Consider the following 13,475-nt stretch of genomic DNA (forward strand, 5'->3'; position numbering starts at 1 on the left):
AAAAAAAAGCCTTTGTCACTTTAAATCCTCAGCGCGTCTCAGTCGATGACATCATTGTCTGAGAACACATTACATCACCCCTTCCCAGGCTCCCCCCACCCCCTCACCCCCTCCCTCTCTCCCTTAAAGACCGCACCACCTTCTGTTTACTGAGCCACACATACACGTGCAGACGCACGCACGCACGCACGCAAGGTGAGACCTACTGATCTGTGTGCAAATGTGATATCTATATCAGCATGCATATTTATGACAGTGTGAATGGGTTTAATGTATGGGCTGCTGAATTCATTATGTTTGAAGTGAGGCTTTGCATTTAGATATGGCCATAGCTGCACACATTCACTTACATTCTCGGCCCAATTTAATGTTTGTGGGATGCATTCTGCATCGCACATTAGAGAGCCATGCATCCCCGAGCAGAGTCTAAATGAGAGCTCAGACTGTTGCAAAACGAGCAAAAGATAATTTAGGATATAAGTTGTTGCTAGCAGTGGCAGTTTTTGGTATAGGTCATACGGCTCATTGCCCAGAGCGCCACCAGGTCAGGGGAAACAGGCACTCATAAAAACAGCAAAAAAAAAAATAACATGTCTCTATGCTGAGAATCTGAGTTGCAGCTTCCAATTTGACCAAAAAAAAAAAAAAAACAAACTAAAGGACTCGTTTTACTTTTTGAAGAAACGTAGAACGCTTTTGATCAGATTCCTTCACGGTTCAACAAGTCAACGAATGTCATAGCTGTACCCAAAAACTACCTGTGGTGCAGCAAATTTTACCGCTAAGAGTTGGAGGTTTAATCAATCTGAGAGAATTTTTAAAGAACCTTAGCCTTATTCTTTGTGAAACTTTTTTTTTCACAAAACCAAAAATAGGGGATTGTCAGTTTATTCAAAAGAAATGATAAAACCATGTGGCGCATTGTTCTCCTGAAGCCAGTTGTGTGTTTTTTCTCATGAGCTGAATGCATCATTACAAAAGCTGTCATTTTCCAGTTCAGGCAATACTTGTGGACACATAATATTATTGATTTGTTTTTATTAACACAAACTTGAATAGGGAATAGGTTTCATGATTTTGAGTTAATCTCCCAATTTATCATAGATTTATTTCAAATTGGTTCTTATTTTTACTGGCCAGTTGCAGATAGATATGATGGTGGCACCAGCATGCTGAGGGATGGATGTTAGCCTTCAGTGGGAACAACAAAGCTTTGCAGAGTTGGCTTGAAGATGAACTATGTATAGAACAATTGAGAATGAAAACGTGTTGCCAAAACTTAAGGTTGTGATTCAGGCTCAACTTCTAGGAGAATAATGGCCCTAAAAATCCAACCAGAGCCCCAATAGAATGGATTAGATAAATATTAATGTGTTAAAGTGGGCCAGTCAAAGTCCAGACTGTTGCCGTTCAGTCTGTCTGAGATCGAGATCTTTTCAAAAGATGTAAAATAATGCCCCGGATATTTTCCAATTAACTCTAATTAGCAGGTGTTGCATTCATCTCAGCTAATATTTAAGATGTTTTATCCAAGATGGCGAATTCAGCGCAATAGTTCTATTTTTTATTTTTTTTTAAAAGGGGGAGAGTGGAAAAGTTGAGCGATAAAAGCGCGGCCTTGGATCAGGTAATGATAAACATACACGTTGCATATTTAATCAGCTGTTTGATTGGCCAATGGCCGCGCGCGCGCGCGCGCACGAGCGAGCGAGCGAGGCGAGAGGGTGTCGCGCGCGCGTAAATCACAGAGATGCGGAGAATGCTGAGAGAATGTTTCTTTAAGACCCATTACCTTCCGATCCGGCTGAGGGGGAGTCTGTGGTAAGGTGGCGGATCGTCTCTCCCTTCCTGCGCCCTCCACTCCCCTCTTCCCTCCCTCTACATGTGGGGGCAAACAACGCGAAGGGGCGCTCACACCTAAATGGACGGATAAGGGATTTCTTTTTTTTTTTTTTTTTTTTATTCCCGACGTTAAACATGGACACTCCAGGCTCCCCGCGATGACTGTGGTAAGGATGCAACTTCACACCGCCCCATCGCAACCCAGTTTCTGTTGACAGAGGGGAGGGAAAAAAAAGAGCCAAGGGATGCAGAAAAGGCGCAGAAGAGAGATGTGCACGTAGTGGTGAATGCATGTGAGGAGAAGTAGGACTCCATGATGTGATGTTGCCAGGGAGGGCGTTTAAACGCATATATGTCTGTATGTGTGTGCATGTGTGTGTATGTGTGCGCGTGCGTGTGTGCGTGTGTGTGTGTGTGTGTGTGTTGGAGGAGCAACGCTTGGTGCTTTTGTCCGCGTCAGGGATTGACAGGTGTGTTGGCAACACACCGACGACGCGATTTATTTAGGGCACGCTCCCGTTGGCATCCAGTTAGTGAGGCGGTGGGTTTGTGGTAGAGACAGGGCGGGGGGGGGGGGGGGGGGGGTGCTTCATAAGATCACCGTAAGACGCCTCTGTGTAATGGCCTAGTAGAATGTGTTGCGTGTAATTAATCATGGCTGCAACTAAGCTCTTTGCCACTGGGAGCTTGGCAATTACACCACCCAGTTTGTGTTGCCGCTGCCTCCGCGGGGTTGTTGGTGTCCGTGTGTAGCGTCTCACGCCGGCTGTGGAAGTCGGTGAGAACGGGACGCACGGCTACAATCCGCGCTCCTCTCGTCGTTTAGCGAGTGAAAGGATGGGCAGGAGACACCTCGGTTCCACAGCCAACAAGATTCCCATAGGGATGTAGTTTTTGCGCGTGCGCGCTCGTGCGCCCCCCTCGCCAAACGGTCTTTCCTCCTTACGTCCAGACATGGAGGTGCAGCCGCGGATCCGTCGACATGTCATCTGTGCGCGTCATGCAGCGTGATGTGCCAGGATCCAGGTGCTTTTTGTCCCAACCTTCGCTTATCGATCCCGGTGATGCGCTTCTCGGGCCCGGGGGGTGCACCGTTTCATGGTACAGGGGGGAGAGAGGGGCGTCTCGTTATTAGTCGCTCTGCTTCTGTGGAAATGCCATTACTACTGCATTTGGGGCGCATGCATTTATTCGCCGTGGTCGTGGTTTAACGTTACAGAAAGGACCCCTCGGTTTGCAGCTTCCTCCTCTCTCCCCCCGCCCCAGTAAACTGGCGGAGGAGCGTGTTTTTTCTCCCACCCTCCCTCCCTCCCTCTCTGGTTCTCTCACCCACCAGCGCAGACACACATGCACACACAGCAAACATCACAGGCACAGTGGATGCTTTCCTGAGCCCATCTCTTCCCCTCAGACACCAGGGAGGTTTTACAATGCTCTTTTTTAATGACGTGATCTGTCCCGTGAAGCTCTGTCAACTTCTGGATGAGATTAAATGTGATGATGGGATGATGATGGTGTGGGCAGTTACACCGTAAATCACATGTGCACACCTACAGTTGCAAAAAAAAAAAAAAAAAGTATTTTGTTTCCACTGTAGAAGCACTGCCAGGTTCAGCGACTGGTAAAAATATTCCCACCCCTTGAACTTTATCCCATTTTCTTATTTCAATCTGAAAAACTCACAGAGAAAGAAATGGCAATTAGAAGGATTTTATTGATACAATATTTTAAGTCTTTGGCGCTCAGACCTCGGCAGGAACATTAATGCTGAATTATACTTTAATATGCATAAGTAGATGTATGAGAACAGGGATGTTCCCCCCCCCAGGTCTGAAACTGGTGGTGGAGTGGAGATAGAAGAAGTTTGTTCAGTCCATATGGTGATCTGTTTAAGATAGATGTCCAACTTGATAAACACAGGTTTGCATGAACTGTCCATGATGAGCAAGCTTGAAGCGACTGTGGAGAGGAAAAACTCCCCTTTGGGAAGAAACCTCTGGCAGAACCGGGCCCAACATGGTGGTCTTCTGCCGGACCAATAACGAGGTGATAGGGAGTGATGAAGACTGAAGGGAGAAAACACTCTGATGGGTTGAGGATGGAGGAACGTCTTGGAAGCTAGATGAACTCAGCTACGATGGTGGAGAAGGGGTTGGGGGTGGGTTGAATCGGACATCTGATTCGAAATCCAACATGCAATCCGTTTGCGCTTGCTGGTTAGCAGGCTGAGACGTGGATTTGAAGTTGCTTTTAAGATGAGCGCGGGATGCTGATTGGCTTCATGGAGGTGCGGTTCGTAGCTGATTGGCTCACATCAGAGGCGTATCGGACTCTGATTGAATGGAGGCAGGCGATGAGTTTCTTCGATTGAACTTGCGCCTTCAGCTTCATATTATAACCAAAACGTCAGTGGACCTTTGTGGGTTCAAAGAGTGCATAACTCAGTGAAGTGGAAGGAGAAAGACAGATCTTTTTAAATTAATAAAAATTATATAATTGTTTGCAGACCTTTTTACTCTGATACACCAGATTTAAAAAAAACAACTGTGCAGCCAGTTGCTTTCAGAGGTCAGCTAATTAGTAACTTGCATCCATATGCATTCAATTTGATCTCACTATACACTGTATTGCCAAAGGTTGTTGCTCACTTATCCAAAGCATTAAATTCAGGTGTGCCACCGACTTCAATGGCTACTGGTGTATACAGTCCAGCACCTGAGCATGCAGTCTGCTTCTGCATGTAATATTGTGATATGCTGCCACCTGTCCTCAAGCTCTCACTGCTAAATATTGTAGAGTCAACTTTTAGTGGTATTATAACAAAGTTTACAAAGACTCAATAAACCTTCAAACTTCATGCTGCCAACAGATTAGCTCAAAAACAACAATATAATATCTTCACAGAATAGGGCACCATTGCCAAGTGAAATGCAACAAATCGGATGCATCAGAGGTAAAAAGCAAGATGCTGGACTGGATTAGTAGAGACGTCCTTTCTGGAGCGATGGTGTGGAGCTGCTCTACAGGGTTGGGGCTTGGTCCTGAAATTAACTCTTAGACTCTTTGAACAGTTTTGGGCTTGGCTTCTTCCCATTTCAACAGTCATATGGACATGGATCAGTACGTTTGGTGTGGGAGATTTTGTCTCCTCTACCCAGAGTCCTTACCTCAACCAGATAGAACCCTTGGGATGAATTAGAGTGGAGAATGTGTGCCAAGGCCTTTTTGTCAGGCATCAGTGTCTGATGTCCCAAATGCTTTCCTCAAATCCCAAATTCACATGCTCCTAAAGCTCGTGGAAAGCCATCTTAGAAGAGTTGAAGTTATTATAGCTTCGAAAGGTGAATCAACATCATTTTATTAAACCCTGCAAATTTAGAATGTGTTGTCAGTCAAGTTAATGTGTGTGTGTAACGGCAAGTAACCCAATGTGAAGGCGTTTCAGAGGGAAAGTTGTGGAGAAGTTTAAAGCAGGAATAGGTTCTAAAACCCTCCCAGAGTTCTGTTCAATCCATCAGCTGAAAACGTAGAGAAGACGGTCCAACTACAGACCTACCAAAACATGGACATGCAGCTAAACTGACAGGATGGGCAAGGAGAGCGTTAATAAAGAGAAGCAGCAAAGAGGCCTAACCTAACACTAGAAAACTATCACTTAAATACACTAAACACGGTGGTGGCAGCATCATGCTGTGGGAACACTTTTTTTTTTAGCAGGGCCCGGAAAGATAAACTGAGCTAAATACAGGGCAAGCTTGGTAGAAAAGAAGAATGCTGTTACTTGTGGAAGAAGGTTCTTGTAGATAAAATATTGTTAAACTTCTGCTTAGCACCCCAAGTTCTCGTGTTTGTCAGTGACTCTAGTGTCTGGAAATGATTAGTGGTACATTACTGCAAGTAGTTTTTACCAGTTCATTGTCTTCGCCATGCCTCCATATTAGGACTGGACAATATAGAGAAAAAGCATATAGAGAAAATAGAAATCATACTGATCGATATCAATGATTATCTAAAAATTTTAAATATATGTTTTAAGTGCAGCCCTGGCCATATCATGCTGTTGTTTATTTACCTATTTTTAGATAAAGAAAAAAAAACCTAAATTGAAGCATGTTTTTAGAAAATAAAAAAAAGATTCTGGGATCTTCTAACTCTCTGAAGGGGGCGGAGCTTGGTGATGATGTGTTCCTGGGTCTGCATTTGTGATTGGTTGGGAGCATGTAATGACTGTAGTATTAATCGACATGATAGGCTAGAATCTAAAAAGAAGGAAAACTGTTCTATTAAACTTTTTACTGGCCCTTTTTTTCTCTATCGGACCACTATAGATCGCTATAATTTGTTTTTCAATTATTGCCCGCCCCTACCCCATACATGCCGTCATTATTTAGGATGCCAGCTAAAGAGCCGGTCTAAAAAAACTGCTAAAGTCATTGTTTAATAAGGACACTACAACCTCTTGTTCTGCTCTCAGCAATCTCTCTCTCATTACACACCCATAAACACGCAGGTCATGAAGCCAAGTGACCTCACAGCTGACGCTTCACTCAAAACTGCAGCCTGCACAGTAATGAAGGGTGCGTACTGATTCAGCTTTGTTTTTCCCAGCGTAGACTTGTCACACTGTACATTAAAACACAGAGAAGTGTGAATGCAAGGCGTTGTTAAAAGGCTTCTTACTTGTTTCCCTGTTTGCTGTTTTCAAATAAAGTGCTCATGCAACAATCAGTAAATTCAAGTTCATTGAAAAAGATATTTCTCCCCTTAAGATTCCTATTTCAATATGAGCTTATCCATAAATATTTAAATGGCACTTTTTTCCACTAAAGAGGAAGAAGTCAGCAGATATATTGCCTGAAAAGCCATAGGTTGGAGACCTAACAAACCGGCTTCATAGCCAGAGATTTAAAAGCCCTGTGTGGTGACCCCTGTTTAATTCACCATAGTGTCAAATGACTGCTTGTGACAAGAAGTGTCACCCGATATAAAATCAGACAGCAGTGAAACAGCTAATGAAACACAGTCTTTTTCATTTGGCTCAGGCACTGAGATAACTATAAGTCACACTTTTTTTCATAATTCGGCCGATCCTGCGACTTATATTCAGGTGCGACTTATATATCAATTTTAAATGGTAAATCTTACTGACCAAGGTGGACAAAGTAGTAAACATTACCGTCTAATAGCCAAAAGAGGGCGCTCTAGGCCTGCGAAAACTAAATGCTGCTCTTGCACCACTTAAAAAATGATTAAAACATTAACTTATAAACAACAAAAACAAGTACATATGTTGTTTCACTGTTTCGATCTGCATTCATGCAGCAGAGCGTTGCGTGGTGCAGCCCAAAGGGCCCAGAGCACGACAGAACCTGTTATTGGGCTGTCCATGAAGCTAACAACAGCTAGCGCTAGCTTACAGCTCTGTGGACCGGGCGGGTTACAACTTCGCTGATGCACGTCAGCTTTATGTTGGTCTGAAACATCCGTGTCATACTGTTAGCTTAGCACGTAGCACCGTTACGCTCACGGTCTAATTTCAGCGTGATTATGCTCTGATGAGAATTTTCCCGGTTGGAGTTGATGGCTTGTTGCTAATTTACCCCATTCAACCTCCCAGGTATGTTTCATATGATTCAGCCAGTTGTGGATGCAGCTGTGTAATTAAATACGTTGCGGTGCGACTTATATATGTTTTTTTTCCTTTTTATGATGCATTTTTGACTGATGCGACTCATATTCCAGAGCGACTTATAGTCCAGAAAATACGTTATTGTGGCAAAACCATGCAGTGTTGGTTTCTCGTTAGCGCATTCAAGCTTAATGACTCATTAGACTGTCAGTTGACAAAATCACAGTGAAATTAGGCTGTGAGTGAACCGTCACCTTCCTGCAGTCGCACACCTGGTCCAATTAATGTGCTGCTGCTGAAAGTTTTAAAGTGTGCTAACATATGAAGAACGGACAAAAGAAAACATGTGACAAGATAAACACAAAAGCGTTGCTCGGAGGAAATTTCCCAGGCGGACAGACAAGATAACGAAATGCTGAACAGTGCAACATGCTAAGCTAACAATACAACATGTTTGTTCGAGAGCTGTTGCGTCTCTGCATTTGGGGCCAGGCCCCACCAGATGTCGCTGTGGAGCTCTATACTCACAATAATCATTGGGACAGGATAGTTCTTTATAGAGTAATATTGTAAAAAAGACTGATTCCCTTGCCAATAAAATTCTGTTATAAACATTTGTGTCTATATATCTAAGTCTGCCAGAATACTGACAAGCTTAGTAGCTAAATCCTCCTGAGGTGACTTGATATTGGGGCCGGCCCCCCAACGTTTGTTTAAGTAATGAACATCTGAAATCGCAGTGAGCATGCCCAAAATATTCTCAGTAGACAGCTGTGAGGCACAAATCCTGTGGCCCCAAACTCGGATCGTCCAATCACAATACTGGAAATCAACACGTTACGTTTACGTTCTGCCGCATAGTGTGCGACCATCTAGGCAAGGCAGATTTAAGGCACATTTCAGTACAAGGAGAATGTAAAGTGCTTTACATGATTAAAACGCTGGAAAATAAAAACAGAATAAAAGGAAGCAAAAAAAACTGTTGGAATAAAATGTAGAAAAATGTAAACAAACTAAAGCATAGCAAAATGGAAAATTAATCTAGTGTTGGTTGTCCTTGATGGCTCATTGACCGATTGATGTCAATATATTCTTTTCAATAAATGAACAATATGAGTGAGCCTTTATTTGTAATGTTATGTATGAAATTAATTTACATTTAGCTTATATAAAATGGATTTTCTGGTGTGTTGATTTATGCTAATTTATCTGTGTGATTTAACATTGATCAGTCAGGTTGAATGCATCACAAAGACATTTTTTGCAGCTAATAGCTGTTGAGTTTTTGTTCCCCACTTAACTTATTATGTCAGAGGCGCCACTGTGTGAGAGCAACATTATAGGTCAGTAAAGCTGTTGAATCTGCATCAGTGAAATTGTAAACCCTACTGGACAACAATAGCTAACACTAGCTGTTATTAGGCTGACGGACAGCCCAACGACGGGATTCTGTCTGAACTGACAAAGACTCCTGCGTTTTCAGTAAAACTAAGCGAAAGTCCGGTTGCCTCTGATTTAAGCCTGTTTGCTGTTGATCTGTTTTATGTTAATTAAGCAATGGTTTATTCTTTCAGTCCTGTTCAACTTCTCATGCATTTGGATATGTTTGGATCTGTAAAATCAATGGTAAATCAGTAACTTGTGAGGCTTAATATCAGTAGTACCAGCTGCTTCTCAAATCAGCACTAAAGGCTTTTTTATTAATGTTTTTTGTGCATTATTTGTGTAACTTTTAGTTTTTTTTCTGTGAATTTCCATTTCCATTTCCAATTTTTTTACTCATTAATTCTGTCACATTACAGTGTTGAATAGATAGACTCAACATCACGTCACTTCCTTCTTCCTCAAATGCAGCTGAATGCTTTTAAGGAAAAGCAGAGAGTTTAAATGGGAGTCAGTGCAGCTATAAAGTATAACATAAGAAGATCTTGTGGAGACATCTTGGCAGACAAAGAGTTGGTTCTGATCACTGATTGTAAAGATTATATTGAACATTTTTGAAGTAGTGGACCCAAAGACCTACAGCCTGCCTCCTTTGAAGTGGATAAAGGACCCCAGTAATAGGACCGAGGCTTAATATTATTATGTAATATTATGTAACATTCTGAATTAGTTTTAAATTTATTTATTTTTTTTAATTATTAGGGCAGTTAATATATTAATACATACATTTGTATTTACTCCACAAGATTTTCTCTGTATTATAAATCAATGTGATATTTGATTTAAAAACAAGAAATGCAAAAAAAGAATTGATAATATTAGTAAAGAAAGAAAGAAAGAAATCACCTGACAATTTAATAAGGCTTAAAGTAAAAGAAATTGCCAAATACCTTTTCCTGAATTTTTTTTATTCTGATTTATTCAACATTTATCAGTAATTAATCTGTAATTCAGAGATTACAGGGAAAAACAAAGCAAAACAACAACAACAACAATAATAACTGTTTAAAAATGAATCCCTGTTGTGACCTCCCACCCCATAAAACTAATCAAACACATTTGTTTGTTTGCTTTATACCTTTACGTTTACCTTAAATCACGCCTAGAGCAGAAGTTACATGAACGCTCAAACAAATTGTTGTGTCTGTTTTCTACCAAAAGGGGGCGTGAACATTGCACCCCAGTCACCAAATGGCCTGAAACTCTTTATCTATCTGTTTTTATTGTTCAGTTTTGTCTATCGGGAATGTTGAGGTCCTAAGTTTTTAACTGGTATGCATAAAGAAAAAGCTTAAACACGTTAGATATGTTAAACATGTAGAGAAGTCCCCTCTCAGTAAATAAGCCATGTCAGAATGTGATTGTTTTCTAATTATGAGTGCAGATGAATTTTGATGCCAACAACTGTCTAAAAATATTACAAAGAGCTTAAAAATGTGGGGAAACTTGGGTGTCAACTAGTGGAACGAGACCCAGAGAGAGACTTATGTCCCCTGAACAGAGCTCAGCATCAGCTTTGGGTTTAAACAGAGTTTCCCAGTGAGGCTTCGTTCAGGATGCACAACTGCATGGATAAGTCATTTAACATCTTAAGGAGAATTTTTAGAAGCCTAAAACATTTTGAATCTCATCCTCTCCAATATAACAAGATAAATGTCTTGGAACATGTCAAGAACACCATCTTTAAATGATGCTGCTACAGCGATAAAAGCTTCAAAATGGTTCAATCTCCCCCATCTGTGATGGACTGGGGCACTTTTAGTTAACGTGGCAGCGGTAGTTCTGCCAGACAGAGATCTTTTTCAGGGCGCACATCGCTTAGACGCTGCAAGACAATCCCAAATCCTATTTTCAAAAGCAGCATTGGGTTCGAAATTCAGCAGCCTGCATTTCAAGCAAAACTCCCTTGGCAGATAAAGTTAATCGTTTCTCTTGCAGAGAATTGGCTGAAAAGATGAACACCAACACGTGAGTTTGTTGAGTGTGCTGTAAATTCAAAGTCTGCATGCCCAGATTCTGTTTGAAGCTCTAAATATTCAAATGCTGACATTCAGCTCTGTTTCTACCTTATACCAAAGTGTGCAAAGGAATTCACGCGGTGTTCTCTTGCAACCGCAAATTCTAATGTCTTTTATTGGGATTTTATGTGATGGTGTGTAATTTTGAAGGAATGTGAAGGAACATGAGGTGTGGAGTTCAACATCTTTATGAATACAATTTTAAAAAGCTGAAGGTAGCAATCAAGGAAGGAAGGAAAGACGTGATGGAAAACGACAGAAGAATTACCTTAGGAGGGAAGGAAGGACACAGGAAAGTATATTATTACAGAAGGAAGAAAGTAGGGACACAGAGAAAGGAGGGACATTTAGACAACAGGATAGGGAATACATAGCCTGGGTGCCATTCCGAACTTAGTCCCGCCCACAACATTTTAGGTCGGGAAGTTTCAAATTCTGACTAGAATTGAGTATGACCATGTCAGGCAAGGGAATACAGGTGCATCTCAATAATTAGAATATTATTGAAAAGTTAATTTATCTCTAATTAACTAATAACTAATTTCACCAATTGAGACAAATGTATTAATTATGCACAATCACATGTTTGTCAAGCCTTTATTTCTGTTTATTATGATAATTTTCTGGTTGCACCAAATGAAAACAAGATTAGAATATTACAACAAAGCAGTTTTAAAAAGATTAATCCTGAAATGTGGGCTTAATGAAATACTTTTGGTTGTTAACTTCCTGAGGTACAGTTAATTTGACAAACGAGCCTCATTGGAAGCATATATTCTAACTTAGTGAGATGTACCTGTGAAGAGGGGACATATAAATACATTTGCTTACTCGTACCGGCTTTTTCCATACTTATGCAGACTAGGAAAATACTTAATTGAATTACATAATTTTCCAGACTTTTCCAGGCTGCACAGGAACCCCGACTGCATGATTTTTGTGTAATCCGAGATCCTATAGGCTAACAGCTGTAATAGCTATTCTTTTAGATAATTAATGTCACTGTATTTCATTTTGAAAGTATTTGCCTTGTAGTTATGTCAACTTCCACAGGTGTGGAACTGCTGCTAACACCTGAGTCCTTCCCTTTTGTGCACAGGAGGGCCTACTAAGACCGGACCCTCTGAGCTAATGCTATGCTTGCTCTGTTTTCCAGCACTTCCTCCTGGCGCAGTGAGGAGCTCTGCCGCGTGGACACCATTTAAAGCCACCAGCCCACCTTTATCCCTTTCTTTTCCTTACCCCTGTCCCATCCATGTCCCTCGCCAATCCTAGCTACTCCCTGGAAGGGCATCCCCGCATTTGCCTCTTCCAGATGAGCAGACTGATCATTCCCCATGTAGGTCAGGACTTTGTGATGGAAGACTAGTGAGCAAAGAGAGCAAAGGCAAAGGCAATAAACAGAAGAAGATGTGGATATAGACACGACCAAAGGGATTATATTTTTTTTTTGAATATTTAAAGATTTATATTTTATACATATGACTTTTAGTACAAGCCCATAAAAACAGCAAGGCACCACAGACAGTTTTGCGCGGACAATCCCACATTTAGTTTCTTTTATAAGCTCCACTCAACCGCCGTGGTCTCATGATGATGTGCGAGGTGATGCCCACCATATCCGAGGATGGGCGGAGCGGCACCGGGGGAGGACCCACCTCGCCTCCGGGAGCTGGGGTGGGAGGGGGTCCAGCCGGAGCGATGGGCACAGGGGGGTTCAGCAGCAGGGAGCCCAGAGGAGACGAAGGAGGCAGCACCGGCAACCTGGAGTCTCTGATGGTCAACATGCTGACGGAGAGGGAGAGGCTGCTGGAGAACCTGAGGGAGACGCAGGAGAGCCTGGGCACGGCACAGCTCCGCCTCCGTGAGCTCGGCCACGAGAAGGAGTCCCTCCAGAGGCAGCTGTCCATAGCTTTGCCACAGGTAAGACTCAGTTGTGTTTGAACAGATGTGTTCAGTTTATGGAGAATATTTGTTACAGCTGATTAAGTATGAGAGTAATTTGAGGTGAACAATTCATTTGCAAGACTTAGCCAAAAGTTAGTTACTGGAGAATTACCTGTTGTTGGCTTTAACTTGCTTTATATTCTTATAATCTCCTCTAAGTTATATCTATACTTGTTCATGTCAGTGTGAAAAGATTGTATTATGCTAAGCCATCTGACCGTCAATCAGATTGGAAGATAATGTTATCTAACAGCTGCCGCTGAGCATAATCTTATTGGATAAATCATCTGTGTGACTTTGCCAGACCAATATTGGAAATATAACAGTAGAGACCAGTAGATTTGATTAGGTTCGGTTTTCTGTTGCGCTTTTTTTTTCCAGCAGCGGTTCTCTAGGCACGGGCTGGCTTCTGGTACCAAGGTTTTAAACGGCAACATTTTTCCAGCCTTAGGTTCTTAAAGCCTAAAGTTCTTCTAATGAGATGCATGGAGCGTGCAAGACGTGCCCCTCCCCAACCCGTTGCTCCTAACTGATGGTCAGCTGGCTGAAAGAAATCTATTACACTGTTTCCCCTCAGTTACAATAAAGTCAGGTTT

General features: G+C 41.9%; 1 protein-coding gene across 4 annotated transcripts in view; it reads left to right on the plus strand.

Annotated features, from left to right (window-relative positions):
* The first annotated feature begins 1,720 nt into the window (after positions 1–1,720).
* LOC105926717 (liprin-alpha-3) overlaps positions 1,721–13,475 on the plus strand; it is a 46,357-nt gene continuing 34,602 nt past the window's right edge. For 3 of the 4 annotated variants that reach the window (XM_012863140.3, XM_036141710.1, XM_036141711.1), the window contains exons 1-2: positions 1,723–2,009; positions 12,089–12,855. In XM_012863140.3, coding sequence (XP_012718594.2) covers positions 12,523–12,855 — 333 coding nt within the window. In that variant the 5' untranslated portion in view covers positions 1,723–2,009; positions 12,089–12,522. Of the gene's footprint in view, positions 2,010–12,088; positions 12,856–13,475 lie in introns of all 4 variants that reach the window. The other variant, XM_036141712.1, reaches the window with a different exon arrangement.

The sequence above is a fragment of the Fundulus heteroclitus genome, chromosome 10 (assembly GCF_011125445.2).
Source record: "Fundulus heteroclitus isolate FHET01 chromosome 10, MU-UCD_Fhet_4.1, whole genome shotgun sequence".
Lineage (NCBI taxonomy): Eukaryota > Metazoa > Chordata > Actinopteri > Cyprinodontiformes > Fundulidae > Fundulus > Fundulus heteroclitus.